Source organism: Toxorhynchites rutilus, chromosome 2, assembly GCF_029784135.1.
Source record: "Toxorhynchites rutilus septentrionalis strain SRP chromosome 2, ASM2978413v1, whole genome shotgun sequence".
In the NCBI taxonomy this organism is placed as follows: domain Eukaryota; kingdom Metazoa; phylum Arthropoda; class Insecta; order Diptera; family Culicidae; genus Toxorhynchites; species Toxorhynchites rutilus.
The window spans coordinates 70,763,316-70,784,691 of NC_073745.1; the positions used below are offsets into that span (position 1 = coordinate 70,763,316).

The 21,376-nt window shown below is 39.6% G+C and overlaps 2 protein-coding genes across 3 annotated transcripts; both read right to left on the reverse strand.

The window, feature by feature from the left end:
• Positions 1-4,485: 4,485 nt before the first annotated feature.
• On the reverse strand, positions 4,486-5,879 carry LOC129767524 (40S ribosomal protein S7). Its single transcript, XM_055768518.1, has 4 exons — positions 5,739-5,879; positions 5,239-5,406; positions 4,846-5,178; positions 4,486-4,707 (listed from the first exon to the last, which is right to left on the reverse strand). Exons 2-4 carry the CDS (start codon positions 5,404-5,406, stop codon positions 4,630-4,632), a joined length of 579 nt encoding a protein of 192 aa, XP_055624493.1. The 5' UTR covers positions 5,739-5,879; the 3' UTR covers positions 4,486-4,629.
• A 10,790-nt stretch (positions 5,880-16,669) lies between these two features.
• LOC129770570 (zinc finger protein 805-like) lies at positions 16,670-18,858 on the reverse strand. 2 transcript variants are annotated; one of them, XM_055773491.1, is made up of 3 exons: positions 18,677-18,858; positions 18,192-18,372; positions 16,670-18,115 (listed from the first exon to the last, which is right to left on the reverse strand). In XM_055773491.1, the coding sequence occupies exons 1-3, from the start codon at positions 18,700-18,702 to the stop codon at positions 17,432-17,434; spliced, it is 891 nt and encodes a 296-aa protein (XP_055629466.1). In that variant the 5' UTR covers positions 18,703-18,858; the 3' UTR covers positions 16,670-17,431. The 2 variants fall into 2 exon arrangements, with proteins under 2 accessions (XP_055629466.1, XP_055629467.1); XM_055773492.1 differs by having other exon boundaries at positions 18,192-18,448; positions 18,677-18,819.
• Between the last annotated feature and the right edge of the window lie 2,518 nt (positions 18,859-21,376).

Sequence of the window (21,376 nt, forward strand, 5' to 3'; positions counted from 1 at the left end):
AAGGTTGTACCGCTCATGACAACTCTACACGAGCTGATGATTGCGCCGGCTAGTGACCATTCTGACCTGGATTCCTCGAGTCGAGAAGGCGCACCACGCTAGATATGGGGTACAGACTAGGGGGCGTTGCTGATTAATGGTCAGCTGCATCCCAAAAGGAAGTATCCCGTGTCGGGCACAGGTACAGAGCATTGGAGACAGCAACATCACAATTACGAAAACACTTGTAATACTAACCTCGAGCCAACCGCGAGTAATCGGTTACATATTACTAACATAGTTATAAGGCAAACATTGTCGAAATATTGAACTCCCGGCCCCGTCAGGTTGACGCCATATGAGCCTTAATAAAAATATATATTTTGGATAAAAAAAAAAACAGAAAAGTAATTTTTCGTTCATAATTTTTTCCGAAGCTTCTTATTCTAGCTGAGAATCATTTTCGCTTCACACCAACGGAACACGAAGCTTAAGACCATGTTCTCACTGCAGCGGAGCGTAAACGTGGCGTGAGTGAGGCGTGTTCACTTCTCGCAACGATATTTTAATTCACTCACATTGCACCGTGCCAGCGGCGTGTCTTCGGCGTGTTTTATACAAATTGTCAATGTGTGTTTTTGAATGAAAAAATGAAAATTGGTTTATTTTTAAATATTCCAACATCGTTGGACGTATCCGGGACAAAAATCGGATGGTGAAAAATGTAAAAATTAAAAAAACGCGAAAAATTAAAATTATGTCACTACTACAAACAAACATATGCAAGAGAGAAGCGGAGAAGTACAAATATCGCCGGCGTGAAGTGTTTTCTTTGGCATGTCAGCCACACGCCAAAACCACGCTCACGACACGTCAGCCTGGTGTGAACACATCGGTAAGAACACACACGATTAATCGTAAGTATCGCACGCCCCGCCCAAGCCACTCTGACGCCCCGCTGCCGTGAGAACAAGGCCTAATTCCGCAAACGCGAAATCCGATTGGACTAACAACGATGGTATTGTAGAACAAGCGGGAACTATTTTTTTTTAGAATTTTCCCTCAAAGTTATTCAAAAATTTCAAATACCTATGGGCAGAGGCGAATAAAACAAAATAAAGCCGGCTCAAATCGGACCATACCTTGCTCGGGTTTTGCGCATACCAGCACATTCGGTAATCCGTTTTTATTTATATAGTTTCATTCTGCGCCACAATGTATGCAGCTAGACACTAGTTACACTAGTGCCTATTGAAACAAACGAACACAGGCTTCGGAAGAGAGCCACCCAGTACCCAGTACGTGAAGCATCGGCGGTCATACCCCGGCACTTGTATTGAGTATGCAATCTCAGAATAATACCAAGACCCACAACAGCGAGAATGTGTGGAGTTATCTCCCTCGATGGGAGACTGACTTCTTCTTGTTCTTCTCTTTGGCTTTTTTTTTGAACTTTGCCTTTGCCTTTTAACTTTGAACTTTGCAGGTCATTCGCCTCTGGAGGGTGACTTTACTTTGTTGTTATTCCTTCCTGCGCCTGATAGTATGAAGCATAGCATTACACGAGTATTGAAGAAAATCCTGCCTACATCGGTCTCGGATATAATCTCCATTCACCGTGTAAGTCATCCCGCTAGGGATGGTTATCGACAATTAAAATAACTATACGAGTAGACTCTATCTTTTAACAATAAAACAAAAACTAAACGGGAAAAAATATTCATAATAAAATGTAGTTACAAGCTGATAAAGAGAGAAAGCTAAAAAAAAGTTGTGCCATGTGTACACGATTGCAGTTCTTCACGTTTCCCTATTTTCTTAAAAAAAAAATTTAAAAACATATATTTTTTTCTATTGGTTCATGCGATAGAGAGATGCATTCAAATTGTATACATATGAACTCGACATAAATCGGTTCAGTAGAACTTGAGATATCGCGTACGCCAGCTTGAGCTTGGGACTTGAGATACCGCGTACGCCAGTTTGAAAAAACCCGTTTCGATAAAATTGCGTTTGAAGTTAATTGTTATAGCCCAACTAGATAAGATACCGCATCACTAAAATGGCTATAACTCGGTAAATAATGGGATTTTCAAAAAGTCCTTTCTATTGTATATTGTAGAATACCTAAACATCAGAAATATGAAGAAAAAAAAATGATTTTTTTTCCAAATTGCTAGACTAGAATAAGGCCTTAAGAGCTGAGCTTGAATAATGGGTCGATAACACGAGGTCCCACTGCTTGTATCAATTCCAGTAGATATTTGATCAAGCAGGGGTATAATCCTGGTATAAGAGGAACTGAAGCGTGAAGATGAGTCTTATATGGGCATACCGCTCGGATAAGAGTCACTGAAGGCGTGCTTTCTATGGATTATACCCCCGTGTCAGAGGTACTGGAGTGTGAGGAAGATGGTATTCCACAAACTTTGTTACGCCAAGTATCACATATGGCTACTTCACACATTCGTGTGAGAGGTGGTGAAGTGGGAAGATGGTTGACAGCTCTTTGTAAGAAAATGCACGGTCCAGTTCGAGTGCACCGTTGGTCGCTCTTCGTTTGTGAGATATGATACATGACTGGAATACGTGGCGGGAAAACCTTTCTGCGGAGCGTTCTCCGAGCGATGGAACACCGTCCCGTCAGCCTGTGTAACCGGTTTACCATTGAGGGTAAGAACTTTTGAAACAACCTAACAATAGAGGATTTGTTATTTAGACTGCAAGTCTATTACTAAATATAGTAATTTTCCAGGATTTTCTGTCATAGAAGATTCAACTTACTAATTTCAATTCAATCTAGCATTCAATTGCCAATGAAGGATACTGGGAAAGTATTCCCCTCATAAAAGGGCACCTTAAATTTATTCGACGATTTCTCCAATTTGTGGGCAACTTGAAGATCTGTTTCGATATGACGAATCCTGCGCTTGAGCCTCTTAAAAATTCGCATATGACGCTAGCATTAAAAAAATGGACAAATTCTACCAATTTTTCATGCGTTCACCACCACACGTGGTATGCATTGTCAATCTTAGTTACCCATCAGTTTTCAAACGAAATTTGTAAAGTAATTCGCGCTCCATGGTTTGTTGTGCGTACGGGGAGCTCCATCCCGTTGCGAAGAAAGTGACATTGTCAAGTACTTTGAGTCCTGTTCGGATATCTATAATATCCTTACACTTCTGGAGAAGAATGAGAGCAATGAACGGAAGCATGGTTCCGGTCGTTCAATGATGCTACGCAATCGTAAACTGCAGTTGATGTTAAAGCAGCAGACAGTGAAAAAATACTTAACGGAGATGGGGATTATCATGCGGAAACGTAAGTCAAACCCGGTCCTGTCGGAACAGTTAGCTGTTACTCTGAAACGAAGGCTGAAAGTGATAGCGAATGAAATTTATCCGATGAAACGGAAGGTCGTTGTCGTCATGGATTTATAGCTGGATGGCAACGACTGGCAGGGAACCAGCTACTTTACGTTCCCACCAAGAAGGTAAGTCCCGGCGTGAAGTACATCTCCCACATCAAGTTTCCAAACAAGACGCTTCTGTGGCTAACCATCAGCGAAAAGGGGATGTCAAAGCCGCTATTCTTCCGTTCGGGACTTGCAGTGAATGAGGGGAGATTTACAGCACAAAGTGCCTACCGAAAAATATAATCCGGGCGATAATGTGGTGTTTTGGCCGGACCTGGCCCTCCGCTCCGTGAAGAAATCGCCGGAGATGAACTGTTTGAAACTAGATGTGGTTCCGAAGTCCGCCAACCCTTCAAACGTCTCCCAGCTGCGTCCTATTGAGAATTTCTGCGCTAACCTCAAGCGGATGGCCTACTCCAACAATTTTGTGTCGAAACGCAGGAAAAACTAATAAAGCTAAGAAAGAACTGAAAAACATGCAAACAAATGTTTTTGACAGGAACGGCGAAAGTTGTGACCAATTTCCGGAAGCGTCAAAATATTTTTGTAACATGCTCAATGAAATTGTTTTATGGGAATTGTATCCCATTAAATGATCTTTTGTAGCTTTTTATTGCGTTCCGAGAATTATTCATTTTCTTAATACTAGCGTTACTTGTGAAATTCCAGTATCCAATTAGTTTGGAAACAGTACGTAGAAGTTTTAAATGCTCCAAGGTCAGTTTGAAGGCCGCTATAGCAGAGTAAGGAAGATTTACGAATATTGACAGATTGAAGGTATTGTTTGACTAAGATTAGGATCACAACCATTAGGAGCGATTTGACACTCATCTGAAAAAGCCAAACCAAATATTCTGACTGGTCTTGTAGACAATATTCACAACAAGATTAATTGCAACTATTACAACTTCGAGCACTCTGCTATTCAAATTTGATACCAAATATTTATCGATCCTCTGAGAATCGTGGAGATTCCAAATTATCATGACTATGTATAAGAGTCCTACCGCGTTTCAGTAATCAACTCGTCGAAAGCTCGATCAGTTGGCGGGAATATTTCATTTTTTCGGATGCTTTCAGCAATAATGTTGTTTAATTTTTTACACCTGCGATCATTCCTTTTATTATTTACGACGAATGTGATAAAGCAAATGATGGTGTAGTGCTCACATTTGCGGCTTGCTTTCTCGTTACATTATCGATCACTTATCAATAACAACTATCATAATAGTTTATAGGTAGGGTTCCGGGAATTCGAACGTAACGTCACGTCCAGTCAGCTTCTTGTACACCGAGGTAAAGGTGTCAACCTGGAAACGAAAACAAGAGAACGATTGATGAACAGAAAAATATTAATGCCATATACGATGCCAGGAAACATTGCTCAACCGCACTCAAAGTAGATCGAGTATGTAACAAACACAAACTTCTCAAAACACAACACCCACCTTGTGTTCAATGGTTGTCTGCTGATTTTTGTCCAAATGAACCTTGATCAGCTGGGAACCGTCGAGCTTGACGCGGATTCGCTTGCCTACAACCTCAGCCGGGAAGACTAAATCCTCCAGGATGGCATCGTAAACGGCGGTAAGGGTTCGCGAGCGTGGACGCTTCTGCTTGTTGGGGTCACGACGTCCGCGCTGAGGTTTAGGCAGGATACGACGCTCCCCGATGAACACTACATGTTTGCCTGAGAATTTTTTCTCCAACTCACGGACCAGCCGAGTTTGAACCTTCTGGAAGGCCTTCTGCTTTGGCACCGGGACGTAGATCACGATAGCCTACACAAGTACAGCTTGATTAGAAATTAACTGAGAAAACCAAAATAAACTTTTGTTTACCTTCTTGCTGTTGAACTCAACTTCACGGGCACGAGTAATGTGCAAATCACGAAGCTGTGGCTTCAAGTCCGAGTTCATCTCCAGCTCCAGAATGGCCTGGCCGATCTGTCCCTCGAAGGCATCAGGCTCGGCACCACCTGCCTTGATCACTTTTGATCCAAAAACCATCTGCGGGTAGATTAGAATATAAGATAAACACTTTTATACAGACTTCACAAACAACAATCTTCTTCAGTAATCTCAGGAAACGATTCATAATTTTGATTTTGTCCACCGAAAGTGGCCGAGTTGAATTTATCTGTCTGTCTCATTCTAGCACAAATACGCTCCAGGTTATCATGGTATATATTGTCATCAACATTGCTCGTTTCCTTGGGGCCGCAATTTCCAGCCAAATTGAACGGCAATTACACCAAACATAGTACCACTTTGTAGAAATTCTTATTCCGAATTGATTGTTGAGAATTTAATTGAGTTTTGATATTAATTTCCTCACTTACAGCGAAAATAATGTACGTTCACAATGAAATGTGTGCACTCTCACATCAAGGATGCCCGGAAAAAGAGCGAGAAAAGAGCCAACTTTGACAGTTGTTGCTTTCAGATATACCGGAAATCAGAAGACGCGGGTATGCGTTCTTTGACAGCGGTTGCGATAATGACACACTTATTTCAGTTTGCTTTTGAACCCAGTAAAATTACCTACTTGACGTGAAATGCGTTTATGAATGTACTCAGAGAAATAATTATAAGAAACGAAATTTGAACTAAATACTACATTTTGTGCAAGATGCTAAACTATAGGTGTTTCGTTCTTGACACTTTCATGACAATACGTGAGACAAGTAGTGAGACATAGCTTTCTGAATTATTTACTTTTTATTTGGTTGTGTGGTTATGGTTTCATATCAACTCGCTGAGGAAAACAACTGAGGGAAGACATAAACAAATATATATTCGTGAAAAATAGTGTACTATAGCTGCAATAAGGTATTTATATTATATATTATTCGATATTTTTGGGGGACAGTGAGGATTTGATGAACTTGTGAGTGTGATAAAAGTGCTATAAGTCTAAGAAATCGGTTGTCCAACTCCTCCACAGATAATCGTTCATCTCGCGGTTCTCTATCATGCCAAAATTATATTGTGAATATTTTATTTACTTCAGATGCCGTATTATTGTGCAGTAAAAGGATGTGGAAACAAGGTTCTCATAACGAAAAATAACCCGGACATTGTTTACCACACTTTTCTCCGAGATGGAGATAGACTTCATAAATGGAATATTTTCTGTGGCCAATCGAAGGATTGGAAACCTCAGAAAAATCAAGGTATATGCTCACGTCACGTACGAGGAAATATAGGATGTTGAATTCCAAAGTTAAACCTTTTTTCTGCCTTATATGTATCAGTCATTCCATGTCGAACCGATATAGTGGTTCTCCGATTGGAAAGTGGTAGAAATGGAAAGTGGTAGATTTGTTCTTTATTATAAAATATTAGACCCGTTTTTTCTTGTTTTTTTATTAGGGCTGTGTGGTATACGTTGCAAATCGTGAATATTGTCACCGGATTAAGGGCATTGTAGTGATGTAGAACGTTGAACTTTTGACTAGTCTGAAATCGATCCACCGCCGCAACAATAAGAAATTTCACACCGTGCAATTTTTCGAAATGACTGGTATACTCATCGGCAGTGCGGAAATACTCTCGGCATACAAAGCAGCAGCGCAAAGAGGGGTCCAAATTGTGTTTCAGCATACGTTCCACCGTAGTCACATAACAAATTTCCGATAGAAGTCGATTCGCCACTACCATCTCTTTAATTTCCTTCAAAACTTTGTCGTTTTGTAAAATTGTATCCAGCATACGCAGGAATTTCAATCAACAAATATAATCATTATTTAGCGGAATAAATATATCAAACCGACCCACCAGCGTGATTGTTCTGTTCGTGCTGCTCCAGTAGGTTTCGCAACCGCTCCATGTTGAATTGAAAATGATTTGTTCGATTACCTTTGGCATGCTGTTGGATTGGCTCATTACGTGTTATCAAATCGTGGTTCATGAGCACCCAGCCCAACTCGTCCATGTTGACACGAGTGTTGCGGCGCAGTTTTATCTCTTCGAAAAGTTTCTCGCGTAGTTTCCGTTTGATGATGCCTCCGTCCTTGATCAGATTGTGCCGATAAATTCGTACCACGTACGATTCTATTTCATGCTTTTGCCCTGGTGATAAAACAAAAAAAATAACACTCTTTTAAATGCTCAATGAAACCACATACGATTAAAACGCTGCTTGCTTGGAAAGAAAAGCATTGATTGCGCGGCTAGAAGGTAAAATATACTCAAAACATCCTTCTGCACTGTTTTTAATTCGACCGCTGATTATAGTTATCTGAAAAAGTAGAAGCAATTATGAGAAATTGTTCTACGAAAAAATCCAGAAAATTACCTGCCTACAGTAAAGCGCGAGCAGCTATTTTACCAACGAATGCATTTGTCACCAAAATTTGATTTGTTTTGTAAACAAATTTGTTTTTTCACGAGCAATGGCCGAACAGCAATTTTGACATTGCGGTCCACCTATAGTATAACGCCTTGATTTTGTGTTATACTAACAGTTGTGGTTGATGAATAATAAATGGAAATTAAATGTTCATATAAATTGAATTTTGTAAAACATGTGATTATACAATATTACTTTTTTCCATTGTCTGCGTAGATGTAGAAGCTATCTGGTTTGCTGTCATGGGAACACGTAACATACAGAAGCAAGAAATCAATCTTAAATTTTATTAACTGCAATTAACTCTTTGTGGTCGTTTGTCTGCTCTCAACCACCACAGCAAGAAACCATGCCAATCTTATATTTTACTCAACCAAGTATCAGCTTATGCATTTCCTAAACGAAGTTTGATGTCTAGTGTCCTGTTCACGAATCAATATGGTGCTCCCAATGTACTGGAGAAAAGGTAATGAAGATGGTAGAGTTTCGAACGACATAGCATGCGCTGCCATAACTATTTCGCAAATAGTGACGTCAGTCGATGTGATTATCTTTGATTGCCCACTGCATCCATGTGAAAATGCTATTTTAAGAAAGTAATTTATCAATTAAAAGCGTATTTTTTAGAGTTCCCGCTGAATATGAGGCTAATGTGATATCGTGCAGTGAATATTTGTGAAATCATGTCGAAAAAGACAGATAAAAGTGATATTTCCATGTGCCATTTTTACTCCCCCACCTTCATAGAAACAAACGAAGTTTCATTTTTTAACGTTACGAAGTTGATGTTTCGAAGGCTCTCAGTGTCGGTGTGTATGATGTGAGAGAATAATCACCAATTAATCAAAATTTCACCGAAAATGTTACTGCTTTCGAGAACTAAGCATACGACTGCTCTCTGGACCTTTTTTATGTTTTTAATAATTGAAATAAGCCACGATACAATTGTCATCTGTTAAAAAACAAACAGTTGAATGATCTCATGAGAATTTTGGCTAAAATTATCATGAAACCTTGAGTTGATTGTTTTGTTTCTTCTATATACATACCATATTGAATGCAAATAATTACGACACGATATTTTGCTTGCCAATACAGATATACTTTGCCTACTGCTCCACCTCGATATGTAGCTCATTGCGGTGCTGCTATGAGTAAGAAATAACGGTACTCAGTATCAAACAAGGTAGTCACCCACACAAGACAACACACAGTGCGTTGAATGGATAGGAATGTGGGACAAAAATCATAAGGCGTCGTGCACAAATTACGTAACGCGAGAAGGAGGGAGGGGAGTCGAGTTTGCGTTACTTACTGTGTATTAGAGATAGAAAATTGCGTTACGTAGGGGGGGAGGGGGTGCAAAATCTGGATTTTTGTGCACGACGCCTAACAGCTGAATTTAGTCATTGTAACAGTTTTGTGTGATGGAAAAGATTGTTCATATATATCAGAACTACTGTTTGCATGAATGTCTCATGTTATTTTAATAATCGCATAAGTGTCTCAAGCGACAAAATCTTTGGTCATCTAAAGTGAAAAGTTCTGTTCATTTCGGATACGCCGAAATCATTATTTGAGTATCTACTGGTTTAAATTATGTTGAAGTAGCTGTTTTAAAGAGCAAATAATTGTTTGCATAAGTCTTACGTCATCTAAATAATCTAATGCAAAAAAATCTTTGTTAAAAGTGAAAAGTGTTGATCTTTTCGGATACACATTCCTGGCATTATTTACACATTTATTGCATCAATAGCAAAAGTGTCCCTTATTCAAGGGATGATAAAAATAAAAGTATGTATTGATTATACTTCATATGATTTACTCTTGACGGCTCAGTATGTAATTCACAAAAAAAAATTGAAAAAATTTTTTTTCATAATCTTGTATGTATCCCTGCTTTTTCAAGGAAAAATAATTCCGACCAGTATGACACCCAGGCCCGAATTTAATACGACCGCAAAGGATTAAAATTCCAATCTAATTAGAAATTACAGTCCTCCAAAGTGAAATAGTGTATCGGTCGAAATCATAGGAATTCCAGGCAACAAATATCCAACTATCCGCAAACGCGAATTCATAAATTATCTGATTACTGGCTTATAAAACCTTACGAATGGAGTGTTTGATAATTTTATCTGTTAAGAAAACATAGACTTCATGCTCAAAAATATTATTTAAGCACTTTTTAGTCTTTCATTAGATTATCCACGGTAACTTTGCCACTCAATTCCGCGAATAATTTCAGCTCTGCTGTACATGAAAGTTCGATTCCATCTTCAGTACTATCACCGATATAACTTCGACGATAAATTGTGAAATATCATAAGATGCTCATTTCGTCATTTCGGGGAATTAATTTTATCAAATAAATAACTTTGGGTGTTGAGAGCGACACTGAAATTGTACAAGTGCTTTCCGTTAAGTGAACTTTCGCTCTCTTGTTGCGAACTCAACGGAAAACGCTGTAATAACGAAACGGCTATAAGCAATCGAGCGGCGTAAGCATTTTAACTTCTTGACCTCTTTCACATCAAACATTGGTGCTTCCATATGATTAGTTAACTTGGCTCCGTTAATGAGCATTATGGTCCGAACTTTCGTCTTGTAAAGACGAAGTCTGCAAGTTTCTTGGTATTTAAAATAAATGTTGAAACCAAAATAAGTTACAGGTGTTCTAAATGAAAGATATCATAGGTCAAAGATATTTCATGGCGACCGTGACGCCCGAAGATCACGATGGCGACCAAAGATATTTTAATCCCACGCTACATTAGTCCTGATATTGAAAAATTTGTCTTAGCCTACATAAAAAACAAAAATTTTGGAAAAGTGGCGATTTATTTATCAACATAGTCTCCTTTTAGCTCGATACACTTGACCCAGTGATGCTCCCCTTATTGGACCCATCTAAAAAATAGGTTTCCTCGAAATCTGCAAAGTAGGCCTCCGCGAATTAGAAAAAATTTTTAGATCAAAAACACAGATTTTACTATGGCAACCCTGCTTGTGTGCGTTGTTATACTTTCTGTTATCCCCAAAACCCTACTGCTTGAAGCGAGGATCTAACAATATTGTTTGGGCTACGAATTCGTCTGACTCAAGATCTGTTAATCGCTTTACCAGCTTCGAAATCAATCCATTACAGAGCTTTTTATTATCACTGTTGTGAAGGATCGGAAGGAAAGACGATCATAAATATGTACTTTATTTAATATTCCCGACCTGTTGTCTTCCATGGCTGGTTTCCACTATAATATTGCTCAAGCCCGGAAAAGCACTATTGTTTTACAGTTGGTGTCATTGTACAATTGAGACGTTATTCTAGATGGATTCTGCTTATGGTATAATTTCTATTAATTATCCCTTCTCCCGGATTTAAATGAGACTATAGATTACATTTCATGGAGATACTATTACAAAGCAGGATTCAGTGATATCGTTATTACTAATCATTTACATAAGAAAATACCTACGAATACATGTTTTCATTCGATTTTAAATCAAAACATTCAAGGCCCAAGCCACTTATTGCTTTTTATTTTTTATTCTTTTCGAACGTCGAAGTCTTGGTGAAGTGGAATCGCTTCGATGTTTCTTTATTACCAATTTATTCTTTTTCGGGCTTTTCTTTTCTGAATGAACTTGCTTAGCAATACGAGGAAAAGAAAACTCATCCTCTCGCGTTGGAGATTGGGAAAGAGAATCTTGGTACTCAGATCTCAGCTTGGGACCAATTATGGGGAGGGGAGGGTGGAACTTATCCGAAAGGCCAGAAATGCGAATCTGGGTGGTGTGAACCATGCGTACAATTCCCGCGATTCCGGCTAATCAAGTAGGTTAATGGACTGAATTTTCTAAAACTATAGCGGGAAGCCATCGAGCGTAATCGTCGAGATGGTTTCGGTAGAGAATTTTATCACCTCGCAGATAAGTTTTCACAGTGGTTTTGGGAGAAGTAGAGGGTATCGATATCGAACTTTTATGTTCGTTTTTAATCTTCAACTTCACGGGATTAGAACTGTTGATCAATGTATGAGGTACGAAACAGAGGACTAAAAAAGATGGTGGCTTACCAGTGGAGGTAGACGGAGTGTTACTATAATTGAACAGAATCTGATTAAGTTTTCTTTGTATTGGTATTGATCTGTACTTCTCATCCATCAAATATTTTTTTCAGTACATTGTATATAGTCTGTACACCTCTCTCCGCCAGTCCGTTAGATTGTGGGTGGTACGGAGGTGATTTCAAAACTTTAAAATTGTTCAGCTGACAGGCATTGATAAAGGTGGACGAATTGAAAGGCGGACAATTGTCCGAACAAATTTCATTCGGTAATCCGAATAAAAAATACGAATATTCTAGTTTTTTTTCTAGAATACTGTTAGCATCGGTTCTTCTGAGATTTTTAACGTCAATGTACTTAGAATACGCGTCCACGACGATTAAAAATATTTGACTTTTGAAGTGAAATAAATCCAAATGCAATCTTTCGAACGCATGATTGGTGGGGGCCCAACGAGATTCTACTGTCTCTTTCGGTACCCGTTGCGTTTTTTGACATACGACACACGACTTTGAAACTCCTAAACGTCTTTATCGAAACCTTTTCACCAAAAGTAGCTTCTACCAATCATTTTCATACGTACAACCCCATCATGATGTTCATGTAACTTTTCAATTATCTCACGTTGAACAGACTTTGGTACTACGACACAATTATCGAAATATAGGCAACCGTCTCGACTTCAAGATTCGAGCTTATTTTTTCGAATACCCAGTTTCCTATATTTTCGAGCGGTTATAGGTACAATGTGGACCGAGCGACGCAAAGTGCTACAAAAGTGCTGGAATCGTACCCCGCCTTGCTCCCCGCAAGCAACAGTGTCTATAGTTTCAGCTATAATTCTACTAAATAATTTGTGCAGAGCGAAACGGCATCACTGTTTTTGCTCTTTCTCTTTCTCGCAAAACTGTCATTCAAAACACAAAAGCGAGTGTATTCGAAAATATTGAACAAGTCGCAAAGTCGCAAATAGCTTATCTCCTAGTGCAACATTAGGCAAACTGGAGTATCATCATCATCATCTCTCTACAAGCGTTACCAATTCGTCGTTATAGTCAGTTCGTGCCGAACGTCAAAGCTTCAGAAGTTGCAGCACGAAAACAATCGATTCCACTGGTGCACTGGAGGGTGGCAACATTTTGAACTACTTATCGGAGAAAAGCAAAGTGACAACAGAACGCCAGGGGTGCGCTCTATATATTCTATCAGTTGTTGCCCACGGCGTGACCAGTCGCTGTAGAAGCTGTACCTCAAGCGGAAGCTGGAATTACGATGAACATTTTTGGTACTTCGTGAGCTATCGTTGGTGACGAAACAAATGTTGCGAATGTTATAGAATGTAAAGATGAATTTCAATTTTTGTATTATTTTTTTCTTTGTAGATTTGTATAATAAAATGATTGTAAACAACGCTCTTTATCTTTACTTTTCATTTCAACTTTCTTGGACACGAACCGAGCCATAATAAAAGTGCAGCAGTACTGCGATCGGTCGACACGGTGCCAGATTGGCACAGCTTTGGCTCGTAATTGGTTGTCAAATATGAGGGATAGGTCGACAAAATCATTGCAAAATGGCACGACATCGGTATCGTCGTCGATACCATTTTCTGGGACCACTCTGGCACAACAATGTCGAGTGGGTAGCTTTAGCGCGTCTTCGACGTTATGCGACCAACCGTGCTTAACGTAGTTTATTACCTTGTTCAGAGTAACATCAACACTTGTTTGTTCCCGTATCTCGTTTTGCGGGATTAACTTCTGCAGGTTATTTTCGTTCAATAACATGTGTTCGATACGTTTTTCAATCGGTAAGGGTAAAATTGGTTACTCCAAAAATCCCGGCTAACGCTTCTTTATTAATCTGACTATAATTCATCTGAGCGGGACTTAATGTCGACGATGCGAAACACACAGGCTTTTCAATTCGGTCCACAAGATGTGACAGCACGGCACCGACAGCGTACGGACTAGCATCAATTGTGAGAACCAACGGTTTCTTCGGATCAAAAGGCTCTAGCAAATTATTGCTGATCAATGCTTTTAGTGGTTTGTTAGTGTGCGTTATATCGGTAATCGGTAATGAATTAGAGAGACTTTAAACTCTGAGAGTTCATTCGTCTCTAAAGAGTCGAATAGTCTGATATATATAGTCTGATTAGTTTATATTTACTTTCGACGACAAATGTACAGTGTCGACGTCTGGTGGTGATATTAATGCTTGGGAGGTAAATTATTCTCTATCAAATCAGAAGGGCCAAGATCAGTGTAAAAATTTAAAAGTTTGAATGAAAATTTTTTCAACTTTTGAAAGACAATGTCGAATTCCTTGCGACGATAATTTGAAACCAAGGCACTCAATTTCGGTTTCAAAAAGCACGATTTTGTTCAATTGATTTGCACTTTATGCTGATTCAACCTTTCAAAGACGACAAAAAGATTTTTGTGGCATTCTTGGCATCCAAATAAGGAACCGCTTTCGTACCTAACAAAATTTGGTTGATAATGGACTGAAATAAAGACGGAGCACAACGTATGCCGAAGGGCATACGAATGTACTGAAACAACCCTCGATAGGTATTAATAGTGCATAGCTTCTGTGAAGCTTCCGACAACTTAACTTGCAAGTATACCCCCGTGAGATCAATCTTACAAAACACTTTGTAATTCGCCATACTGACTAAAATATCCTCAATCAATGGTAGCTTTACCATCCAAACATATTCGAAATGAGCCGTTTTTCTTCGGGGTGACAACAATGGGACTGGCCCATGCGGATGAGCGGATTGTAAAAGAATTTTACTCTCCAGCATCCGATTCAACGGATATCGACATTTTCTCGAAATCTAAACGGAACTGTGTGAGGCTTGTGAAAAATAGGTACTGTTTCTGATTTGAGAACAATATCAGCCATAAAACCATCAATTGCCTTGGTGTAATCGCCAGAAAGCAATAACGGAAACTTTTGTTTCACTTCAGACAATAGATTGGACTGAAGGACAGTTATGGAAGAAGAGTGCAGACATACCATTTCTCTCCATTTGGGAACAAGGACGTTTAGGCTGAACCTACCAAGCAAAGGAGTAATTCTCTTATCCTTTTCTGGCTGTATGACGAAGAGCGATAGCGAAACCATTTCACTGTTTTTCGTCGTGACATTGACCGCTAGTTTACCCTCGGGACGAATGCTTTGACCTGAAAAGGGTTAAAAACATTTAGAAGAAGTGGTTCAGCATAACATGGGACAGCTTATCGCGATACTGAACTGACGATATCACTGAATCGCATGCTCTTGTATCAATTTCGTGACCGTGACCGTTACCCCTTCGATAATAAGCTGCATGGTGGCTGGCATATCATTCCGATCGATACTTCTCACCGAGTTTTCTACCACCGTTGCTGGAGTCACTCCCGTTGATCCGGACTCCGCACTTCGTTCGCATACTCCACCATGTTCGGGTGACAAAAGATTCAATCACCAGCTCCCCATGGCTTCGGACTTCTTCGCAACTCGCCCTTTTCCTTCGATGAACGACACATCGTTGACACGTGACTGGTCTTTCCACGCGCAAAGTAAGTCCACTACTTGGCGGGATACGATTCCGGGTTGTGAATTCTCCCACAACGACACCATTGTTTTACTTGATTCACTGATTTTCGGAACGATTTATTTGAATGGTTCCCTTTGGTTGGTGCGTTGGCTCTCCTGCTTCACTGATCCTCCAGTGGGCATGACTTAAATTCCGCGCTCGACAACACGTGTTCGAGAACGACTGTTGCCTCGAAAGTGAGGTTAGTTTTGACCACAACCTCACAAAACACAAGACTTATACGATCGGACTTTCAAGTCGATTTTCGTTGTCACTGCACTTCACACGCGTTCTCCATTATCCTCGTCGCCAAAATTTGTTATGAAGGACCGGAAGGAAAGACGATCATAAATATATACTTTAATTTATATTCCCGACCTGTTGTCTAAAATGGCTGGTTTATTAACCCTTTGAGACGTTATTCTAGATGGATTCTGCTTATGGTATAATTTCTATTAACCATTGCGGACCGCTCACGAGTTCTCTCGTGTTTCGCGTTCCGTCTGTTACGGATGGATCACGAAATAACCCGTGTTTTCTACACTTGATGGTTAAATCCTTGGTTTGCCATAATCTAACAAGACCCACCGATGGCTCGCCTTCGTCTCATCCACACCGAAGGGAACGATCTCATTCGTGGAATCCGAATAAATGAAGCGTTCGAGTTTGCCCCAAAACGTGCGGTGCTTAATATGTTAAGTATATCAGCTCATATCAATCACTAGAACTGATTTCTCTTGTTCCATATAATGTTGAACATGTCGAATCATCAGTCGGGAGAGCACAGCAATTCTCGTTAAAACCACAGTTTTCTCCACGTTTTATACCACCAAACAGTTTTGAAATATATATCCCAAAGACATGAAAAATTATAATAAAAAATAAGTAAAAATCTCTATCATACACTATCGACTCGGGTATGAAGAAAAGGCTAAAAAGCAAGGTGAGGGACGAATGACCTTCTGATTAAAATCCCTTAAAAACAAGAACAGACCAACAAGGTAAGGTAAAGGTGACTTCCAGAGTAAAGATCGTCATTCGCGGCGCAGAATACGAGGATGATATTCCAAATAATAATTTTTACTTACTTATTCCTGATTTCGTTCCGGACCCCAGTGAATTGGTAACACTCTCAGCATTTTAGTTGACATGAACAAAATTATGAAATAAATAGTAGTTAGCTATGTGAGAACAATCTTTCGTTCTTTCGAAACGCAGCGCAGAGGAAAATTCTTTCCGTTCCATAAAATGGAAAATCGCACATTATCTTGTAAAATCAATATCATCGATGAAGGTTTTGTCTCTTACATTAAAAGGTTTAATGTAGTTTTCTATTATCTAGATAATTACTTTCCATTAAATATTAATTTTCACAATTTGTTTCATCACATAACACATTTCCTTCCACCTTCTATGGAACAAATGGCATCCACTTTAGCGACGCATCGCTACTGTATCCAATTCCTCGTATGACCAGTGTTTCATTTGACTTTTTTCTTAAATTTATCGTTTCACCCTACAATGAAATACTAGTAGTGTTGCTTCATAGGAATATACAAGAGATAATAAATAGATGAATATCTGACTTATTTCCTTAGATTTAACTCTACCGGTTGCTATTGTGTGTGTTTGTTTAGATTCCGTTTTTGGTTTGTTGCATTCCATTTACAATTAATGACTAAATCGAAGAGACCAGAAAATCGTGCTTGAAGCCGAGGGTGCGGATGGAAGATTGGTGTGGTGTTTTGTTTGTTAGCAATAAATAAAATCACAAAATCACGATTCGGTACAAAACTAAAATCGGTGGGAGCTAACTAAAACGCTAAAGAGGAACTAGAAATGGATCCGAGGACAATCTCCAGCCGCACTTCTCCGTATCAAGTATATCTACCCAATAATTTACTAACGCTAATAATTGTTAAAAAACACGTACATACATACTGGTGTGGTGATTATGGCAAAACGAAGAAAATTTGATGTTTTTTTTGTTAAAACACATATTTGGTTTGATTACGACAGATGACTTTAGCTGATATTTCTAATACCCCCGTTGAGGCTGTTCATTTCTTGGCCTTTGCCGGAACTTACGGTGCCGACGGAGTCGGTGCTCAGGTTTAGCGGAAGCGCTTTACAGCGCTTCGCATTTCGATGCATCAAATAGTACGATTTGTGTTTGAAAAGTTTATAGCAAACCTCGCATTGGAACAGATTCGAACGATTGTGCATAGACTGATGCTTATCGTAGTCGTACTTCAGTTTGAAACTCAAATTGCACTCGCCACATTCGTACAGCCGAGGTTTCCGCGATTGCTTGTGCGGTTCCGGTTCACGAATTGCGGTATTGTGGTGACTACGGATGTGCAGCCGTAGCGTTGACTTAAAGTTGAAAACCTTGGAACAGATTATACATTTCAGATCCGATGTTTTCTCAGCTGATTCATCGTCACGACCGAGCTCAGTGACAACGAACGTGCCACAGGCGGTATCCAACAGCAAAGGGCTTCCCGGAGAATCGAAGTTTTCTGGTGGCGATAATCCTATGTGTAACGGAATTGCGTTGCCCAGCGTCACTACTTGGGGACCAGAAGGACTGGTTTCTCGGTACATTTTACTCAGCATTTCGTAGTATGCATCCTCATCGAAATCGTACCCTAGTTTGGCACGACAACTGCCACATAGGGGTTCAATTTTCCCTCCGGCTGGTGTTATCTGGAAATGGCAACCGAAAAACAATCGTATGCAAACATTACATTCCTCTGAGAACCAGGGTACTTTGGCTGCTTACCTCAATTTTAGCTATTTTATAAATATTCTCCACTATCCGCTTCAGCTCTTCCGGTGATTCAGTTTCGATTGAGCCCAGCTCATCGGAGGGCAGCAAGCACATGAGACATTTCCTCGGCGCGGCGGCCCCCGCCACCAATATACTTTCTGTATCCGTCTGCCCAAATGTTTGGGATGCAATTCTAGATTCACATACATTTCAACGCGGCAGGAAATGGAAACATGAATTAGATTCGGCTCCCATGACATCCCTCCCGGCTTCGGGTAAGTGTGGGGCAGAGCAAAAGAAAAGCGGATGTCGAGTCAACCGAAGAGCGAAACAATACGCAGTACTGGCGCGCAGTGTATGTGTGTGGAAAAGGAAAGAAGAACGAAAGAGCAACCAAAGCGAGTGTGGAGAGAAAATTGATTTCGACATCTTTGTTCTCCTGCAAGCTCTAGCGCTGGGACTGGAAAATTTTCATCGCTTGCAAATTGCCAACATACCTGGACTTATTCTGCCCCACATCCATCACCGGCTGGCTGGAGCGCGCCACAGCGACAATCCTACGGTAGAATCGAGTGGTTCTAGCTTCTGGTTGGTAAATAACACACACAACACTCGAGACTCGCGTTTTTGTGCTATGTTGTATGCTTGTATACTTGGACTCGGGTACTGGGCATATAAGAAAAAAACTCGTTTTTTCTCGTTAGAAAAAGAACTTTGTAGGGTTTCGTTGACATATTCTTATTGGATATTTACCATTGTAGGGTTTTGCGCGAAACAAAATAAAGTAGTGCAGCGCGATTATTTCATAGACAGAACTGTGGAACAGAATACTGAAACATATTTGCTCTACTTGATTAGAGTCACAATCTCGAAATCCCTTGGAGGACTTAGGGGCTCTCCACACACCACGTGGACAACTTTAGAGGGGTAGGGGTTACGAAAATGTCCACGCTTGTCCATGGTGAGCGGAGCGGAGGTATAGACAATATCCACGTGGACACGTTGAATGAACATTTTGAAGAAAAAACAGTTCACATCTGTGTTCAACAATATATAGAAATTTCCGCATTCTGCATTTTCAATAAATTCATTCGTATTTATCGACAAAAAGGATTGAGCTGTCTGATAGTGCTGAACATCTATACTTTTCATATAGTTGAACTTCTTTGCTGAAATGTGTATGTATTCTGAGAATGTCATCATTGGTAGATTTTTGTAATGCAGATTGATGATTAGACGAGGATAGATTTTTTAGAAAAGTTTAGTGAACAGCATCAACTATAAGGGACAGATTATTTTGAGCGTTTATGAGATTGGCTATTTGAATTGAATGATTCATGATTCAGGCGTGAAACAATTAAAAAAACAAAACCGCCAGTGTTTCATAACTATAGAACCAGATGGAAAAGTCAGGAGTAAAACGAAGTATTTAGGAATCATTTGTTGCTGTTTTTGTGTCAAAACCACCTCGATTATTAGGTAATTGGGCACCAGTTAACGAAATCCGGACGGTCTCCAGGGACTAGAGACTTCCCAGATCAAAAACCATTCGAGAACTTGTGATGAATAATTTTATGAAGGGTAGATGTAGCTAAAAAGCAGTATCATTATTTGAACGGACATTGAACTGAAATGAGTTACGGATTAGAAACTGGTTGTAATTCATGCAAAATCGATTAAAATTTTGAATAGGAGAGATAGTTTTCCATTTGGTTCTTTATTTATAAATCACCGGCATTTTTTGTTTTTTTTTTTTTGAATTTTTAGCGCCTGAACAAAACAATAAAGTTCAAATGGTCTTACAAATGTTATGATATCCTACACTATATACTTCATTTCAGTCGGAAGCTTAGAGAACATTCCAGCTTAAAAACTGAAACAGCAACCTGCTTACGTTGCTTCATGACAGAAAATGTCCGAGACTAGATTCACTAGTGATGATTCTAACTAAACAGTGATACAAATAAATTAGCTGTTTCTGTCCACGTGGTATGTGGACAGCCCCTTATTTGGAGTGATAAACTTCTATGATGGCTTTATTTTCATTCAGAGAGACGCTGTGTGTAAGAGATACAGTCAATCGCAAAATAAAGTATACACCTCGTGTTGGTTTGTTATTTTTGAGTTTTTCGAGGTTAAAAAGTAAATGATTAAAAGCGACTCATATTCATTGTAAAATTGATCCTTTTCACTCTCATGTAGTGATAACAAAAAAATTTAAATGGTCACATTTCTACTTCATTTTAAAAAACACAAAAAATATTCAATTCAAACGTTGCAAAATGGAGTGTACAGTTCAAGTTTTTCTTGAAAAGACAATTGAAATTCAATCTCCTAGTATTTGGTACGGCCCTCTTTGGTGTCCAGCACTGTCTGCAAGCGCCGAGGCGCGATTTTTGGTCTCTATAAACGGAATGCTCTCCCAAATCTCCTTAATCGTCGTTTCGAGTTCTGCTTCGTTCCCTGGATTTTTATTCTTCAGACATTTCTTGATTCTTCACCATAGATGATCAATAGTGTTCAAATCCGGTGATTGCGGAGGTTTTTTGAGTTAATTGGGACATTATAGAGTAGGCACTCCCGCACGATGAGATCAGTTTGCTTCGTGTCATTATCCTGATGAAAGTAGCAATCAATAAAGAGACCCAATTTCTGCACGGGACACAGTGTTTGTTTGTGGACATGGAGTGCAGTGGACGTTTGAGGATATTCAATGAAGCCATCTTGTCCATCGATGAATCGATAGACTCCGTGGTTCAGGTCCAGAAGCCGCCATCGTACCATACATCATCTGACTGCCGCCGCCGTGTTTCACTGTGGCAACCAAATGCTAAATCTGAAGCACCGATCCTGGTTTCCTTCACGCCATCTGTCCTCCATCCGATTCAAAGAGATTGGTTTTCATATCATCCGTATGTAGGACCTTGCTCCAGAACTCAACTTGGTTTTTCTTTGCTGTATAGAGGGTTTTTTCGAGTATAGCTGCTATTTCCGGCAATGTCTTTCCACGACAATTCATACTTTTTAATTCACAGTTCTAACTGTGATGTATTTTTCCTTTGTGAGATATTGTTTTCTTCAGACGAAGAGCTGTATATTCACGATTTTAACATTAATAGCCTCGAGCGAAACGATCGTTTGATGACGTGCTCTTGGGGATAAAAAAATGTCACTTCTCCATTGACAGACATTGAAGT

Excerpts from the sequence above, each read along its gene's own strand:
- LOC129767524 (XM_055768518.1), bottom strand. The coding sequence starts at position 5,406 with ATGGTTTTTGGATCAAAAGTGATCAAGGCAGGTGGTGCCGAGCCTGAT. Across the intron at positions 5,179-5,238 it reads TTGAGTTCAACAGCAAGAAG|GCTATCGTGATCTACGTCCC; the intron begins GTAAACAAAAGT and ends GTACTTGTGTAG. Across the intron at positions 4,708-4,845 it reads AGACAACCATTGAACACAAG|GTTGACACCTTTACCTCGGT; the intron begins GTGGGTGTTGTG and ends TTTCGTTTCCAG.
- LOC129770570 (XM_055773491.1), bottom strand. The coding sequence starts at position 18,702 with ATGGATGTGGGGCAGAATAAGTCCAG. Across the intron at positions 18,373-18,676 it reads GTGGGGCAGAATAAGTCCAG|AATTGCATCCCAAACATTTG; the intron begins GTATGTTGGCAA and ends ATGTGAATCTAG. Across the intron at positions 18,116-18,191 it reads ATAAAATAGCTAAAATTGAG|ATAACACCAGCCGGAGGGAA; the intron begins GTAAGCAGCCAA and ends TGCCATTTCCAG.